Source organism: Pinus tabuliformis, chromosome 1_1, assembly GCF_031772625.1.
Source record: "Pinus tabuliformis cultivar Carrire ecotype Pingquan chromosome 1_1, CPIR1, whole genome shotgun sequence".
NCBI classification, from domain to species: Eukaryota; Viridiplantae; Streptophyta; class Pinopsida; order Pinales; family Pinaceae; genus Pinus; species Pinus tabuliformis.
In genome coordinates this window covers 702,962,997-702,980,449 of record NC_142297.1, presented here as the reverse complement: position 1 = coordinate 702,980,449, position 17,453 = coordinate 702,962,997, and the positions used below count along the sequence as shown (strand labels likewise).

Sequence of the window (17,453 nt, the reverse complement as noted above, 5' to 3'; positions counted from 1 at the left end):
TGACAAATCTACTATGATGCCTTTATTATAGACTTTTTCAGTAGAGCGAACTTGTATGACCTGCCACGTGTCGCTGTTTCGACCTTTTGACCTAAAAAAAATATATAAAAAATCACAATTCGTTCTCTTTCTATAACTTCTTACGAAAATTCAATCTGATGCTCAGAGATAACATTATGACGATTTTCCCAAGGTCACTTATTTAGAATGTAATTTGAGAGTCTGCAAAAACCCTAAATGTCCTCGACCGTATCTTCGAAAATATAGTGAAACAAGATCTGAAATTTGGGCCCAAGATTCACCAAGCTTTCAGCTCAAATGGGTTTTAAGTTCAGATATTGAACGTTTCTAGAAATCAAATTATAGTGAAAATTCCACAATGACTTGTTTGAGATGGAATTTTGGAGCTTGCAAAAACACTAAGTTCCTTAGATCATATCTCTGAAAATATAGCAAGACAAGATCTGAAATTTGGACCACAGGTTCAGAATGATTTTGGTTCAAATGGGTTTTTTTAGCTTTTGAAAATTCGTCGAAAAAACATTATAGTGAAAATTCCACGATGGCTTGTTTGGAGTAACGAAACCCTAAAATCCAAAGCTCCCAAAAAAAATACAAAAGATAAATCAAAGACTTAAAAATCCCCCACTTTGAGAGAGTGAAACCTCCTTTACATTATACAAATGAACAATTCTTTGATAATACAAATGACAATCCCTCTTTTCTATACATAGGACTCTAACGGGTCCCAATACAATCATAGCCTACATAACAATAATATTATAGAGGCACAACAATAACACTATTAGGTTTCTATGAGGCATAATAATAACAACATGGGACTATATAAACACAATAATACAATAAAAAGATTACACTAATAAAAATAAGATATTACTAACATATTACACTAATAGTATAGTGACCTGCCCAAATTTGTGAAGAGATATTCATATATTTTTCGATATTGTTATCAATCCCAAAATTAACTAATGTTATGTTCAGTCCAATAACACACTGTTACCAATCACAGGATACGCGGACAAGACTATCAATGCATTAACACCTGTGTTTGACTCATGCGATGGAGGGTTGTTTATCGATTCATGTTGTTCACACTGTCAAACAAACGTACAAGCCATGTGGCACTCAGCGAATTCTCCAAAATTGAATTCGAAGGTACGTCATGATTTGTCTTTTTGTAGATAATATTCTGGATAAGTTTGGTCAAAATTTCAAAATTCAAGTTGATGTACAAATATATTTTCTTAGGGAGTCTAAATAAGATACAATTTAGTCATAAAAGTAATTAAAAAATGATAAAAAGTTTGGTATATTTTAAAAAAATTTAGTCAAAATTTTTAAAAAATTTAAATTACATCTATCAAATTTAATGCAAAATTTATTTTTTTAATAGATCCATTTCTACCATTGGAAAAAGAATTAAACACTCTCACAATCTCTAAACCATTTAAACCCCTTTACGTTTTTATTTTATAACAGACCATTGCAGAAGCGGTTGGTGATTGGTATTTCGATCGCAGTGTTGTTAAGTATATTGCTTCAGACGGTCGCCACCCTTATGGTTTTACTTCGTTGGTGATTGGTATTTCGATCGCAGTGTTGTCAAGTATATTGCTTCAGAGGGTCCCCACCCTTGTGGTTCTACTTCGTGGAGAAAGGAAAAAAATGTCTATTTGAAATATTCATTTTGATCTTACTCTTTTAAGTTAATATAAAATAAAAATGAAACTATATTATTTAAGTAGAAAATTGTTGTGGGGAAATCCAGATTGCGGTGAGAGAACAATAAGCACTTCAAAACTTGAATTCCAGACGCTTTAAAGTTGTAAGTGGTTGATTTAAATCCCAATTGGAACTTATAACCGTAGTTGATTTGATCAAGAGGATATATGTATATATGATAAAAATGTTAAAGTAATTTGAAGAAAGTTTAATGGTGATGTTGTTAATTAGTATTATAAGGGTGTTAATAGAACTTTTAAAGTAATTTGTTTGATAGTGATGCAGTAAATTTTAATTATATAGATATTATAATTAAAATGTTTTTATTGGCAATTTCTTTACTGTTTTCATGATGAGTTTTTAAAATAGTTTTCAAATCGATGAAAATAGGTTTGTGAGGAAAGAGGAAAAATAAAAATAAAAACCAAGTGTAAATTTAAAAACTTGATATATATGAGAGGGTAATTTTTATAATTAAATATATAATTTAAGTTGTGATTTTATTTTTATAGCTATTATAGATTTATTATTGATTTATATTAAATGTGGTTAAGTTTGTATAATTTTTCAGAGTGAAATTTTTTTATAATTAAAAAGTGAAAAAAGATTTGCACCTCAAAATATTTGATTTTTTTGGCATTTAATATATTAGTGGCTAAAATAATCTACATGGGTTATATATAAATTTTTCATTGTTTAAATTGCATTTTGAATGTATAAATGGATTTAACCCCTTGGATTTGGTAACTATACAATTTAAATTTTCAATTCTAACTAGTATTGGTTAGATTTTAAACAAAAATAGCCAAAAAAAAATATACATGGAAAATGATCAAAATGTAGAATAATGAGAATATTTGAAATATTTTACCCATTATTTTTTTTGCAATAGTTTTTTTTTCTTCTCTAAAAAAAATCATTACAAATATTCTATTTGTGAACCACATTTTCAAAATAAAAATGTTTTTTTATTATTAATATATTTTCAAATATATGTTAATATTATTTATAGCCGCATATTGGAATATTTTATTTATAACTCAAATTGAATATTTTTATCTTAAAATTCCATATATTAATTTTATATAAGCATTGAATGAATTACACATCTTCCTCTTATTACTTTTATTAGGAAAGTAACAATTTTTTTTATTTTCATTTTATTATGATTAACATTAAAATATATAATTTTTTTAATATGAAGTTGATATCAAAATAAATTAGTTAGCATGAAGAGACAAATAATTTTTAATTGGTGTTTTGAAATATTTTTTAAAAATTGTTTCTCACAACCAAAATTGAAAATATAAGATTTTTTTATTCTTAATTACTTTATATTTCCGGTATAAATTTATGTTACTTTCTATGATATCAAAATACTTTATTATATTGTTGAGACTGAGAGTGAAATATTTTTAACACATCTTCTTCATACTAGAGTGTAATATGAAGAAATAACTAGTAGAATTATTCATATTTATGCATATAGGCATGACTATTTTAAATGTGGCTTTGAATTTTAATTTAATTATCAATAATTAATTCTCCAAGAAATATTTAGTATTTGTTACAAATAAAAGATTGGCATTTATTTGAAAAGTAATTATGCACTTTCACCCTTGTTAATTGAATTGGTTAATGGAAGAAAATGTCCTATGCACCTAAGTTAATTTTTATGATTTTGTTTTAATGTTGGTAACTTCAAATACATTATGAGTTGAATTTTTTTATGCCCGTGCTTTTTTGGTAGTTGCAATATTGTTGCTAATTGGTCCTCATGCTCCTCCTTGGTTTTGGAATAAACCAATATATCATCCATGAAGACCAACATGAACTTGTCCTAGTATGGACTTAAAACATTGTTCATCAAATACATAAATTTTGTTGGGGTGTTTATGAGCCCAAATGGCGTAGCTACAAATTTATAGTGTCCATACTTGGTTCTAAATGTTTTTTTATGAATATCTTCATCTTTGATGCACACCTTATGGTACATAGACCTCAAATCAATCTTCGAGAAGACTACAACTTATCTTAACTAATCAAACAAATAATCAATCCTTGGAAAATGATATATGTTTTTTTATTTTGGCTCTATTGGGCTATATATAATGAGTACATAACCTCAATGTTTCACCCTTCTCGTTCACAAATAATATAGGTGCTCACAAGGGTGACACACTGGGTGTGATGTATCCTTTGTCCCACATTTCTTTTAACTGCAATTTTATCTCTATCATGTCTAGTGTACTCATTTAGTATGGAGATTTTGATGTTGGCATTGATACCGAAAATATTTCAATAGTGAAACAAATTTCCCTCCTTAGCGACAATCTTAGGATCTTGTCAGGGAAAACACTGTGAAACTACTTTATTATTGAGTGCTCTTCAATTTTACTCCTTTCCACATCTGACTCGTTGGTCACTTGGATAATAGGTAGCCTCACTCCATTCTATGGTAGCTCTTCAATTGCAACATGGTGATTTTCCAAACTATCACCAACTTCATTTTTCCTCGCAGCATCACTGGTTCCCCTTTGTCATTGAGACATTCAATTGATTTTCTAAAGAAATCAACTTTGGTTCTATGTTCTTTTAGTCAATCCATAATGCATAATATGATGTATGAATGCAGTGGTAATATGTTTAGTTTTAGAGTTGTGGATGTGCCACCTATCACGAATGGGAATGAATTCAACACCTGTTCAACATGTTCCCTAGTCCTAATGGCCAATTGGATTAGCCACGACATATCATTATTGGGACTCTATAATGTATGCCTCTATGGAATGTTGGGGTCAACGTAACTAAAATTAGGACTTAGGTCTATTACAATTCAAACTGGTTGGTTATGGGTCATTGCTTCCATTTTGATCGCAGATGCTTGGTGATTAGCCTTCCTATTGTCCAATGCAGCATAGATCCATGACACACTTTGAGCCACATTTTTCATGGTCTCTAGCCCTTTCACATTATATGCTCTTGGAGGAGTCCTTTATTATTGAAGGCAGTCTCTTTACTGATGGTTCTCTCCACACGTCTAACACTACATAGGTTCTCCTCTGAACTGGTTTTCTTTGAATCCAAAAAGCTTGGTGAATTGTTCATTATTAGCAGTATCATTGTTCTATTGATACCTATCCTTATTAAAAGTTGAAAATTTCACTTTTCCTCTTATATATGTTGATCCTTTCCATTTAAAACTAGGTTTTACCTTCATTTTCTAGTCAATTTTGAACTCAAGTTTGTGATTTGATTGTTTACACCAATACTTCAATTTACATATTACATCCTCCCATGTTTTAAGCTCATTTAATTCTATTTTGTCCCTAAATTCTTGAGTCATTCTATTGAGATATCTCTAAAAAATGTTTTCTCATCCTTAATGTAAGGCACATAACTCAACAACTCCAAAAAAATTGGTTTTATATTCGTCAATCGATAGCAACCTAATTTTGTGCTCATAAAATTCATTAGCCTTACTATCATAATATCCTTCAAATAGATATTTCTCCCTAAAGTAACTTACAAATATTCTATAGGAAATATCCTTAACTATGATATCCTTTACATTCCTCAAATCTTCCTATTATATATCAACCTTTCCCTTTAAGGTAAATACAAATACTCATGCCTTCATGTTCTTAGAGTAATCATGTACCCTGAAATATTGCTTCATCCCTAACAACCATGCCTCTTCATCCTCTCCCTCCTTCACCTCTCCATAGAATATAAGATGTTTTTCCTTCTTGAATTATTTGAGCATGAACTCCTTTCCTTTCCTTTTTTCTTGGCAATATCTTTTAGTGGTAGCACTAGACAATTGCACTTGACTACCTAGCCTCCTTTATGGGATAATTAGTGGAGTTCCACTTCTTACCCTATCCTTTCTTGTATGCCTATGCCTCTTCCTACATCTACGACCTTCTACACCGTCAAACATGAATTCATACTTTCCAAGTTCTCATGGGCTTTGTCTTCCTTTATCATTTCCTAGGTGGCTAGCACTTAGATCATGTTGCCTCTACCTTTACAAGTATGACATACTCTATAATGCGAAGGAATTTACTTTTCTTTCTTTCGTTGAGCCACTATGATCCTTTTTTCATTAATCATGTAACTTCTCAACTCATCTCTTATGCTTCTAAGGGCATCCATACAGTCGCGGGAGTCTTCCTTTATTCTCTTTCCCATTAACTCTTCATCTTGACATGAGTGACATTTATTAAGATTGTACAACACCATTTTGTTTCTCATTCATCATGTCTTCATTTGTGTTGTCATACAGAAATACATGTTAGACAATCCATCATATGAATAAAACATGTCCATAATATCCTTTCCAAATCTACCATAAGCATATGGTTGTGAGGCATATGAAACACCATATTCCATGTTAATGTGCAATTTATAATTAAAATGATACAAGAAGCACACATTGGACACTATAAAAAACCACTAGAAATCACTATACTTCGTAGTAGAGGTCCAAATCTATGTACACTAAATTCCATACAAGTCTAATGTTGAACCATATTCTAATACCAGTTTGTAAATTTCACTCTAACCCCCTTGGAATAATCCCAGTGGAATGGTAGGTGTTATTTTCAATTAAACCAACCTCCATTGTCCCATCATAGACATGGAGTTACAAAAAATTTCATCCTTCTCTAAACTTAACAAAATTAACCTTCGCATATGCCATCACATTCAACTTATCGAGAGATTTCCAAAGATATAAAAATTTCCTTAATATTACCTCTAAATTGATAGTTATGCTCATTCTAAGCACAAATCATTAACCCTTGCCACATCAGTGAGGTATGCCATGTGGAACTGAAGTTCCTACGTGGTCCCACCACATCCTTTGTGGCCTATTCAATCCCACCACATCATCGCACCATATTTCCTTAATTCTTTACCTCAAATTTATGCTTTATTTCAAACCTTTGTGTTGTGACACCAATGTTTGTGTGAATTATGGGGTCATTCCCTGTTAGGTAGTGGAGGCCCCGCGTAACATTTTTGGGGCTTGAAGCCCATAATTTAGGGTAATGATATTGTAAAAAGTTCCGTGAAGTTCGTGGAGCACAAAATGTAATAGGTCGATTCAAAGGGTTGTTCGCCTGAAAAGAATGTAAAATAATAAAAGTAAGTCGGCCTACCCATGGTCCGTGGACCATGGGAATGCATAAATAGAGCCAAGCTCTAAGGGTAGAACATAGCTTTTTGGAAGATATTAATGTTATGGGTTTATGAAGGAAATATTTTCTCTGCGTCTGTAACTCTAAGTCAAGGGTGTTGATAGATAGATATAGGCTTTGCAGCTATGTGTGGAGAGGCCTGGTAGTGTCCGTAGCTATGTGTACGGACCCCTGCAGTTGAGTGCACAGGGTAGATCTAGTTGTACTGAGCAAAGAAATTAATAAAGATAAGTTGATTCTCAAATATTATGTTGTCTTCGAAATATTGTGGATCTGTTTATATTCTTGTTTATGTATTGGTTTTATGATTTTATGACTGTATTTAAGAATTATGATAGTGCGCACTGGGTATTGTTATTAAATGTTTGCTTAAAGACCTTACGAATTTGTTTTGATCTATAATAAATCCATATAAATTATAGTATTCGGGAAGCGACTGGCACGGATCTACGCGAAGGACACATCTCTGTGCAGAGTAGCGTAGGAGTGCAAAACATTTCGCGACCTTCTAGACCACATCTAGACATCCCAAGGGTGCGGAAACCTGGTTCCAGTACCCTCCCATACTACCTCAGGTGAGACTTCAGTCCATGCTCTGCGATTGTTGCCGAAAGGGCCGGTAGTGTGGGATTTGTTCAGTTAAACCAATTCTAAACTTGGGTCAGGCCACAACAAGCCAACAAATCCTTCTCTAAACTTAAAAAAATTAACCTTGGCATATGCCATCACATTCAACTTATTTAGAGATTTCTAGAGATATAAAATTTTCCTTAATACGACCTCTGAAATGATAGTTATGCTCATTTTAAGCACAAGCCATTAACCCTTTCCACATCAATGAGGTATGCCACATGGAACTGAAGTGCCTACATGGGCCCATCACATCCTTTATGGCCTACTCAATCCCGCCACATCATCGCACCATATTTCCTTAATTCTTTACCTCAAATTTATGCTTTATTTCAAACCTTTATGGTGTGGCACCAATGTTTGTTTTAATTATGGGATCATTCCCCATCTGGCACCTTCCGTCAGTTTGTGGCTTTACTGCTTTGGTGTACAGAAGTTGAACCTCCATGACATGTTGTGAATGTTTTCTAAAAGTAATGGAGGGAGTCTTTGTTAAGTGCCTCCTACTTATTTCATAAGATCTATTATCTCTGTAGCCCCACTACAAAATGACACTAGTAGTTTTACTCCACAGTACTGTGGTCTATGGTGATGCAATCCCTACCCACATGATTCACCACATTTCAATCCTATGTCAAATGTCACCATAATCCGTAGTCATGAGTACTCTTAACGATACATCAACTATGCTCCACATCACCCACTCCAACCTTTTTTTAATTACGTTTTAATGCCAAGGTGATGTCACTTGATCACATGGAATTCTTGGAAGGTGCCACTTCAACTTTGGTTTTGGGTCCCACCAAGTTCCCAAACCTTTTTGAAAATAGTGATTTCTCATTTTTATATAGAGAGGTATGTCTATCTTTCCCTCTATCTATAGCACCAACATTTCCAATGCATAATATTTACTCATCACACCGTCCATGGCATGAAAAAATATTGGTGATAGGAGACATAAATTTCCCCTCTTGCGGCCTCTCCTAAATGTTCCTCAATCCATAAGAAATCTCCTAGCTTAATCATCATGGAATGACATAAATATTTTATTGTGGCTATTGGGTATTTCCTCGTTCTGTGATCTATTAACTCAACACCTTCATTTATCACAATTCTTCCTTAGAATATTATCAATCATCATTCCACTATGATACAAGCCTCCTCAATGTGAGCCCAAATTCAAATTATTATAGACTTCTATGGTTATAATTATCCATCCCAACCCTTACAATGTAACATCACAACTTTATACTATGTCCAAAAAGAGAATTCGAACCATCACACATGTCACATAGACTCACATGGTCCTTTAACACGTTGTAGGCAATATTTTAATGGTAGATCTCGTTGGTCCTAATACATGGAGACTCCATCTCCATCATATCATACAACCCATGGATTTTAAGCACACCACATAATTAAATGAAATTGCTTAACAATTATCCACACATTACATATAATGGAAAAAATACACAAAGTTATAGTCAACTAGTTATACCATCAATTAACATAAGCATATATAAATAACCTCACCATTCAAGAACATAACAACATGAAAAGGATCTGCAAGTCCCTCACAACCATAAAAACCATTCACAAACCATCACCTTGTAACACCCAAGAATACATGTTCCCCATTAATAGTGTTGATATACTCATTGCCACATAATAACATCAATAATCACTGATATTGCATAAACATACAAAAGTTACAGGTAAAAAACTTTTATCTTAATACTTGGATGAGAGGAAACTAAGAGAGGGACTTGAACTCTCTTCCCAGCAATAGGTAAAATGAATTAAAATCCTTTCTTATAGTTAACCACCCCTGAGCTACATTCAGATACTAAGGAGTACGTGCTCAAGAGAAATTTATGCTAATCATTCACAACATGTGGGAATTCGAAGAACATAGTGCCTCCACCAATAATCATTTTCCTCAAGAACCCATGTGACAATTTAAATTATTTTTACAATGCAACAAGGATGTGGGTGACGGTGATTTTCAATCATTTAAAACTTAGCTACTTCCCTAAGCCATTCCCGAGTAGCTTCATCCTAGAGCTATAAATCGATGTCCTATCTATCTTTCTAGTCATTTTTATATTATCGCAATTATTACAGTCACGCATGAAAATATTTACATGAGGAGGAAACCAAAAAGGGTTTTCACACTTCATTGCCTCGTATAGATGTAGTTTAAGGAGAGAGAATCTTGATTCAAGAAGATAATATTTCTTTTATTTCTTATGTTTCTACCACAAATCCTTCTAATTTTTAATGAGTATTTCTATTTATTCTAATGCATTGATAATTTCTCCCTTAAGATATACCTCTCCATCAACATTTTCTTCCTCTGAATCTAAGTTCTCTTTATCAGTGTATTGAGCCTCCATGGAAATTAGTAGGAATTCTTTTCTCTCATTATTAGATGCATATCGATTACTAACTTTTGATGAGCCACATTCCTCCCATTTATACTCATAGGATTTTATTTTATCTTCATGCTCTCCTTTATCATTACAATTTTTCAAAAATTGCATGTACATCTAACAACAAGGTGACCTAATATACTGCAATTATGATGGATTATTATCATACATTTTCCTTTTTTAGTTCCTCTTGAAATATATTACACATATTCTACATTTGATACATCGTTGGAATAATCATAGGCTTTGAGATTTTCTTCTCTCTTTGAATCCTTGATAATTTCTTCATTTGAATCTGATATCTCCTAATCAATGTATTGAGACTTCATGGCGATTAATTGGAATTATTCTTATTCTTCATTGGATCCATATTGATCTCTCATCTCTAATGAGATGTCGTCTTCCTTGGAATAGAGGCTTTTCTCCTTGAGATACATTCCTTTCCTATTTCCATCAAATTTTCCTCTATTTCTATATTTATGAAATTTGCTTCTATCTTTATATTCTTCTTCATCATCACCATCTTCCAATTTTTCATCTGGATATTTAGAAGCATAATGACATATTCTACCACAAGACATTTGAATGGTATCTTACATTTATATTTTCTAGATCCTATTTTCAGCTTCATTACCACTGAGCTTCGTCTTCATCTAATTTAGAATTAGAATGATCATTGTCCTTGTTTCCTTTCGTTTTCGTTGATGCTTTGAAGGCAACTTCCTTTAATCCTAACTTCTCCTTTCTTGTTTTCATCTCATACGTAGTGAGGATTATGTTTAATTAATCCATATTCATACTTTTATATATTTCATTTCTTTAATGGTAGATGCCTTGGCATTAAATCTTAACGGACGAGATCTCAACACTTTATATGAAATTACTAGTTCGTTAATCATTCCACCAAGTCCTCTAGCAGTATTCACAACCTCATCTACAAAAGGAAAAAAACATTCAATGTCTTATTCTTCACTCATCTTTAAACATTCAAATTGAATTTTGTGTGTTGGAAGCTTAGCCATCTTTACCTTCATATATTCCTTGAATCTTGTTCAAAATTTCTTTAATCAAGTCACATTGCATTACCTTGATAATTTTTATATCTACAAAACTACTTAGAATGGAATTCATTACTCTTACATTATTTACAAAAAGAAATTCTCATGTTTATCTATTGAAGAAATTGTTGGAACTTGATAACCATATACCATAAAAAGTGAAACCTTATCACAAATATACCTCATATATGCCCATATCATTATCTTCCAAAATGCATAATTTGTTCCATCAAAGGGTGGGTATCTATTTCTGAAATAATTATCCTTACTAGCAATTTTTCCCTCTAAGATTTACCTTCCAATGGTTAGGAATCTTCTGAAGGAACTCACTCTAATACCAATTGATGGATTCACAATTATACTAAGAGGGGCAAAATGAATCAATATAATGACTTTTTTTACTTATTTAAACATTCAAATATCATAAAACACCAATCACATAAACTAAAAAATTAACACAAAATATATGTGGAAACCCTAATGGGAGAAAATCACAAAAATGCTTTATATGAATGATATTGTATATTTATACCTATTATTACATCAATTCTTAGGCACCAACCTATAGGATACACCAATCCTCTCTACTTATTTTTAGTAACCAACATATAAGGGACATTGGGCCCCTCTACTACTTTGTAGGAACCGACCTAGAAGAGAAATTAATCCCCTTTTATTGTTTAGTAGGCAGCAAGCTACAAGAGTCATCCATACCCTTTGCTAATTTTTAGGCACCAACCTAAACGAGACATTAAACCCCTATGTTTTTTCATTTTAACTAACCTACAAGAGACCCCAACCCCCTCTATTGTAATATTTATATGCACCTATAGGAGACACCAATCTCCATTTCTAAAACTATTCATAGGCACCCATTAGGTGAATTTTGAGGTCTAAAATGGGCCTCCTAAGAAAAATATACAACCAAAATGAACTTTATAAGAACGAATAGGATTCAAGATGATGATGTCAATCATGGGGGATGATTCACCATTTTTGGAGTAAAAAAGAAAAAATATTAAAAAATAATAAAACAATAAAACTAATTTTTCAACTTTTATTTTGAATGTATCTCCCTAAGGTTTTACTCAAATTTTGTGTGGGAGTACTTGTTGGATGCAAAATTTAATTCCTCATCCAAGGAGTACCCATGTTTCATACTTTCGATGAACCCTCCTAAACAAAAATGAGAAATACCTGAAAAAGGTGATTGCAATCACATATTTCATGTATTTCTCATTTTCTGTGTAGCAGGCTCTATCAAAAGTATAAAAAATGGGTAATCCTTGGATCAGGAATCAAATTATGCATCTAACGAGTGTTTCTTCTCAAAATTTGAGTAAAACCTTAGGGAGATAATTTGAAAATACGTGCTGAAAAAATAGTTTTTCTTTTTTCCCTCTAAAATTTGATGATGTAATCTAATCTTATTTTATTATTTCCACTGTTATTTTATAATTTCCTTAGGAGGACTATTTTAGACCTAAAAATTCCCATAATGAACCTACTTCACAGAGTATGGTTGCTTCTTCAAAATTTTCAATAGTTGGTTCTACTTTCACCAAGTATGATTGTTTCGTATACCTACACCAAGTTTGTTGTTTACTTCTACCTTCACTGGTACTACTTGCTACTTCTTCCTTCACCTGTTCTACTTCACCCTGAACTTCTTTCTTTTGGCTTCTTCCCAAGAAAAAACTTTCACAATATTCAACATATCAAATTTTGAAAGTTTAGATCTAAAATTTGTCAAAAGTACCTAGATATCTCTTCTTTGTATCCTCCATATTTCACATTTTGAAACACTTCAGAAAGAGGGTTATTGCAGAAATTCCAAGCTCATATGTTTGAAGAAAGTTTTGGGAGCATTCAGGAACACTAAATTCCGCAAATGATATCTCAAAAATTGTGTAGAAAAAATTGTTTAAAATTTCTACTATCTTGACATCTCTTCCTCGTCTCATCTATTTTTCACAATCGAAAACATCTCAAAAAGAAATTTATATTTTTTGAAGATGACTTGTTTGAATCATATGGTAGGAGCATTCAAGAATACTACCGTCTTCAAATCATATGTCTAAAATTATATAAAAACAAGGTCTTAAAGTCATACCATGTGTACCTTTACAGATCTTCTCTTTCCTCTCTATATTTCATAGTTTGAAAGATCTCAAAAAGAAATGTATGGAAAAAATTCCAATATGGTCTATTTAAAGCATTTTTCAAGAGCATTCAGGAAGACTAACTTCTTAGATGATATATTCACAATTATATTGAAACAAGGTCTAAAATATCTAGCATATGTACCTTGATGTCTCCTCCATATTTCACATTCTACAACGTTACAGAAAGAAAGCTATAGATCAAATACTGAGCTGGCCTATTTGAAGTAAATTTTAGGAGAATTTAGGAAGACTAACTTCCTCAGACAATATCTTTGAAATTATATCAAAAAAAGGTTTCCAATTTTAACCAAGGGTTTATGAAGATCTTCTATCTATATCCTGCAAGTTTCATTGGATGAAACATCCCACGGGAAGGTTATAGAAAATTTTCCAAGATGGCCTATTTGAAGCTTATTTCAGGACCATTCAAAAAACCTAACTTCCTTAGAGCATATTTCTGACATTATAGTGAACCAAGGATGAAATTTCAACCACATTAATATATTACATTTGTATCCTCCAAGTTTCATAGTATTCAACATCCCATAAGAAAATTTATAGTGAAAATGGCAAGATGACATGGTTAAAGAAGATTTTAGGAGCATTCAAGAAGCCTAACTTCCTCAAATCATATCTCTAAAAAATATAATGAACCACGGTATAATATTTCATCCACAGATGCATGATGATATTTTATCTATATCCTCCAAATTTTAGGGTCTAAAACATCCTATAAGAATAGTTATACAAAACATTCCAAGATAACTCGTTTATTCCATAAATCACATTTTTCCTCCCAACTTTAAACTCCATCAATCACCCCACAAATATTCCCTAGCTCCTCTTGTGAATCCTAGATATAGTCTTGCTTGGTTGTAATTCAAATAAACTCATCTATCCTTTATTTATAGTGTTTCTACATTCACGTATGGGGCCAACTTATAAAATTTGTTGGGTCAACCTACTTGTATTTTGGTTGGGTCATCCTGTCCAAATCTTTCATATTTGTTCATTCCCATGGAGATAGAGGGATTTCCATATACTATTGGAAATTTATCTGAATAATATTTCAAACCATACATTTTATGTTCAAATTTTTATACGAAATTAGATTTAAAATTTCTTCAAAAAGGGTATCCAAAATAGGCGTCAAAATTCCAAAAAACAATATTTCCAACAATCCTCATTTTCCACTCTTTATCTTGGACATATGTAGTCTCACCCTATATTCAACATTAATGAAAAATATTTCCAATGCTCATCAAATTTTTGGCAGTGCATACACTCTATCAAGCAGGTTGAAGCTAGAATGACCTAGTGAGGAGATTAAAATCAAAGCCACCCCTAGCATAAGCACTAGACACACCATGAGAGGAAGGAGATAAGGAGGGTGTTTCAACACCAAAATCATCCATGATTATGAGACCTGAAACATATATAATAAGTCTAGATTCTACAAAATTTAAGACATCCATAGCAGGGGTAGCTATTGCAACACCCAATACATAAATAAATTCATAGTCATTGGAGGAGGAGGCTAAGGACATCCATGGCAATAGCCATAATATCACTAGGATTCTTCTTCTAACCAAAATAATCCAGCACATGATTAAGAGGTCATCACATATGGCCATTCCCTAAAGGAGATGACAAAGTTTTGGAAAAAGGAGGACTTGGAATGGCCTTTTATAACTCAACTAGAGGAATAAAATAAAGAAGAGGCAATAGAAATCCCTCTCGACACATACAAACCAATAGAGAAATTATAAGGGAATATGGAAGAAGAAGCAATAAAGGTCTTATTGAAATACAAGAACTAGTAAGGATGGTGAAATAAAAGGTATAAAACCTACTAAAACACAAGAACCAATACGGGTAGAGGAAGAAGAAGTGGGAAACCCTACTGACACACAAGAACCAACACTAGTAGAGGAAGAGGAAATATAAATTGCTATTGACATGTAAGAACTAGTATAGGTAATCGAGGAAGAGACAAAGATACGCAATGAAACACAAGAACTAGTATGAATGATGGAATAAGAGATTAAACCCATTACTACTACCCAAGAACTAGCGGGGGAATACTTGAAAGAAGGTTTTTTTGCACAAGGGGGTGATTAGAAGGAGTATATAGATGGAAGAGGATGACACAATAGAGATAGGAATAGAGATACAACAAACAGTTACAAATCAACAAGCCATTATTTGGTACACAAGCCCGAAGGAAACTACAAAAGGCCAAGAGGAATCATAAAATTGTAGGTACACTTCAATACACATATGCATGTATTTTATGTTAAAATATATAACATATTGGAAAATAACAACAAGGAGATGCAACGAAATGTTAAAACCCTAGAATCCAAACTAAGGGAAAAATAATATTTTGAGGGGTTAGATAATATTTCCTACGAAGTAGGTCTCCTTAGTGAAAATGAACCAACTCTTAGGGAAGGAGAACCATTCCAAGGATAGTACATAGAAAGAGAGCCTCTATTCAGGAGGTAATTATCTATGAAAAATAAGACAAACATGAATTACAAGACAAAAACACTCAAACATGAGTCAAATTGAAAATTGAGAATCTATTTTAACAAATGTCAAATATGTGTGGGAAAAATCCAATGATGATAAGTGGAAAAAGATGATGGGATCTTATGAATAGGGGATTCTACTGGTAGGAAAGCATCACCAGGATATCAAAATCCTTAGAGAAAATGGGTGAGACATCTAGAATTCCACAGGGCTAAGTGGGATCAATAGAAGAAATAGATGGAAGAAGAACTAGAGAATACCTTGAAATTACAAACAAAGGTGTACAAGATAGAACCTGAGAAAATAGAGATTTCTCACTAGTATATTTTTCCCTCAACTATAGGGCATCATCCCCTATCTACACATATATGTAAGAAAACTATCTCATGTTTTAGAGGAAAGTATTGATAACTAGTAATATTTATGAGACAACTTCTCCAATGACCACCTTAGAGACCTATTATGGAGACACCAATAAAGAATATAACTTTTTGTGTGAAATATACAACAATAATGTTTTGTAGCATCGCAATCCAAAAGGGAACTCTAACCACTTTGTGGTGGATGTCCAATTAACAGCCTTTGTGTCATATTTGAACATTTATGGTAACTAGATAATTGTTGATTAAGTATTTAAGAATAACAACAATTTTATTATATGGGTTATAGGAGAGTACTAAAGACCTAAGATTTTCCTCATCACACATTTGAGTTGGGTAAACCCCTGTTAATTTGGAAAATTTAGTTCATGGATCGCAACAGGTATGAAGTTATTGATCATTTTATGATACAAATAAAGTTGTTTTCCAAAATACGTGTAGAGGGATGTATTCTATGGTGGAAATAAAACATAAAAAATATGCACCAGAAATATCCATTCAATCCCAAAAGCCTTGCATTTCCTTTGGAAAAAACACAAAGGTACATTAGATGTATGTAAATTTGTGAGAATAAGTGGATAGAACTCAAGTTTTACTACATTATTTAGGAACTAGCCCAAAAATATCAAATTTGTTATGACATTTCTAACAATGAAGAGGCTTCCTTTAGAGAGATATTGTGAGGAGAGAACATGATTTATTTGTCAGTGACATAGGGGAGGTTGAATACAATATCAACAACCTCCATGGGAGTCACTCTCACTTTTATTGAGACTAACTGTTTAGTTGCATTAGTGCATGCAACATTTTTGGCTAAGGTGAGATGGTGGAAACCCAAATTGGAATCATTTTAGCACCCATTACACAAAAAAAATTGATACATATTTTCCATCCCGGTGCCATATTATAGCCCATATTTCTCTATACAATGCATTTTTCACAAAGGCAAACCCATATAGGTACCCTTGGAGGTGATAAAAAAGGAGTTGAGAAATTTTAGCTACTGCAACAACTTTAAGTTGTTGCAACATATTTATGTTTCTATAACACTTGGGATTGTTGTGCTACAAAACCTCCAACATGCCATTTATTCAACACCTCCAGCACATCGTTATTGCAACACCTCCAACATGCCATTACTACAACACCCCATTGATGCTACAACACATGGATTATCAACACTACAACATGGTAGAGTACTGATGTTGCAACATATTGGATTATTGATGTTGTAACATGGATAAATATTGATTTTTTAACACCTCAATACACCAATTATAAACTACTACAACTCCTTACTGAT

General features: G+C 32.6%; 1 protein-coding gene across 1 annotated transcript in view; it reads left to right on the top strand.

The window, feature by feature from the left end:
• LOC149215450 (pectin acetylesterase 8-like) overlaps positions 1-17,453 on the top strand; it is a 59,638-nt gene that overhangs the window by 26,481 nt on the left and 15,704 nt on the right. The window contains exons 11-12 of the mRNA XM_089389716.1: positions 1,034-1,179; positions 1,504-1,599. Coding sequence (XP_089245842.1) covers positions 1,034-1,179; positions 1,504-1,599 — 242 coding nt within the window. The remainder of the gene's footprint in view (positions 1-1,033; positions 1,180-1,503; positions 1,600-17,453) is intronic.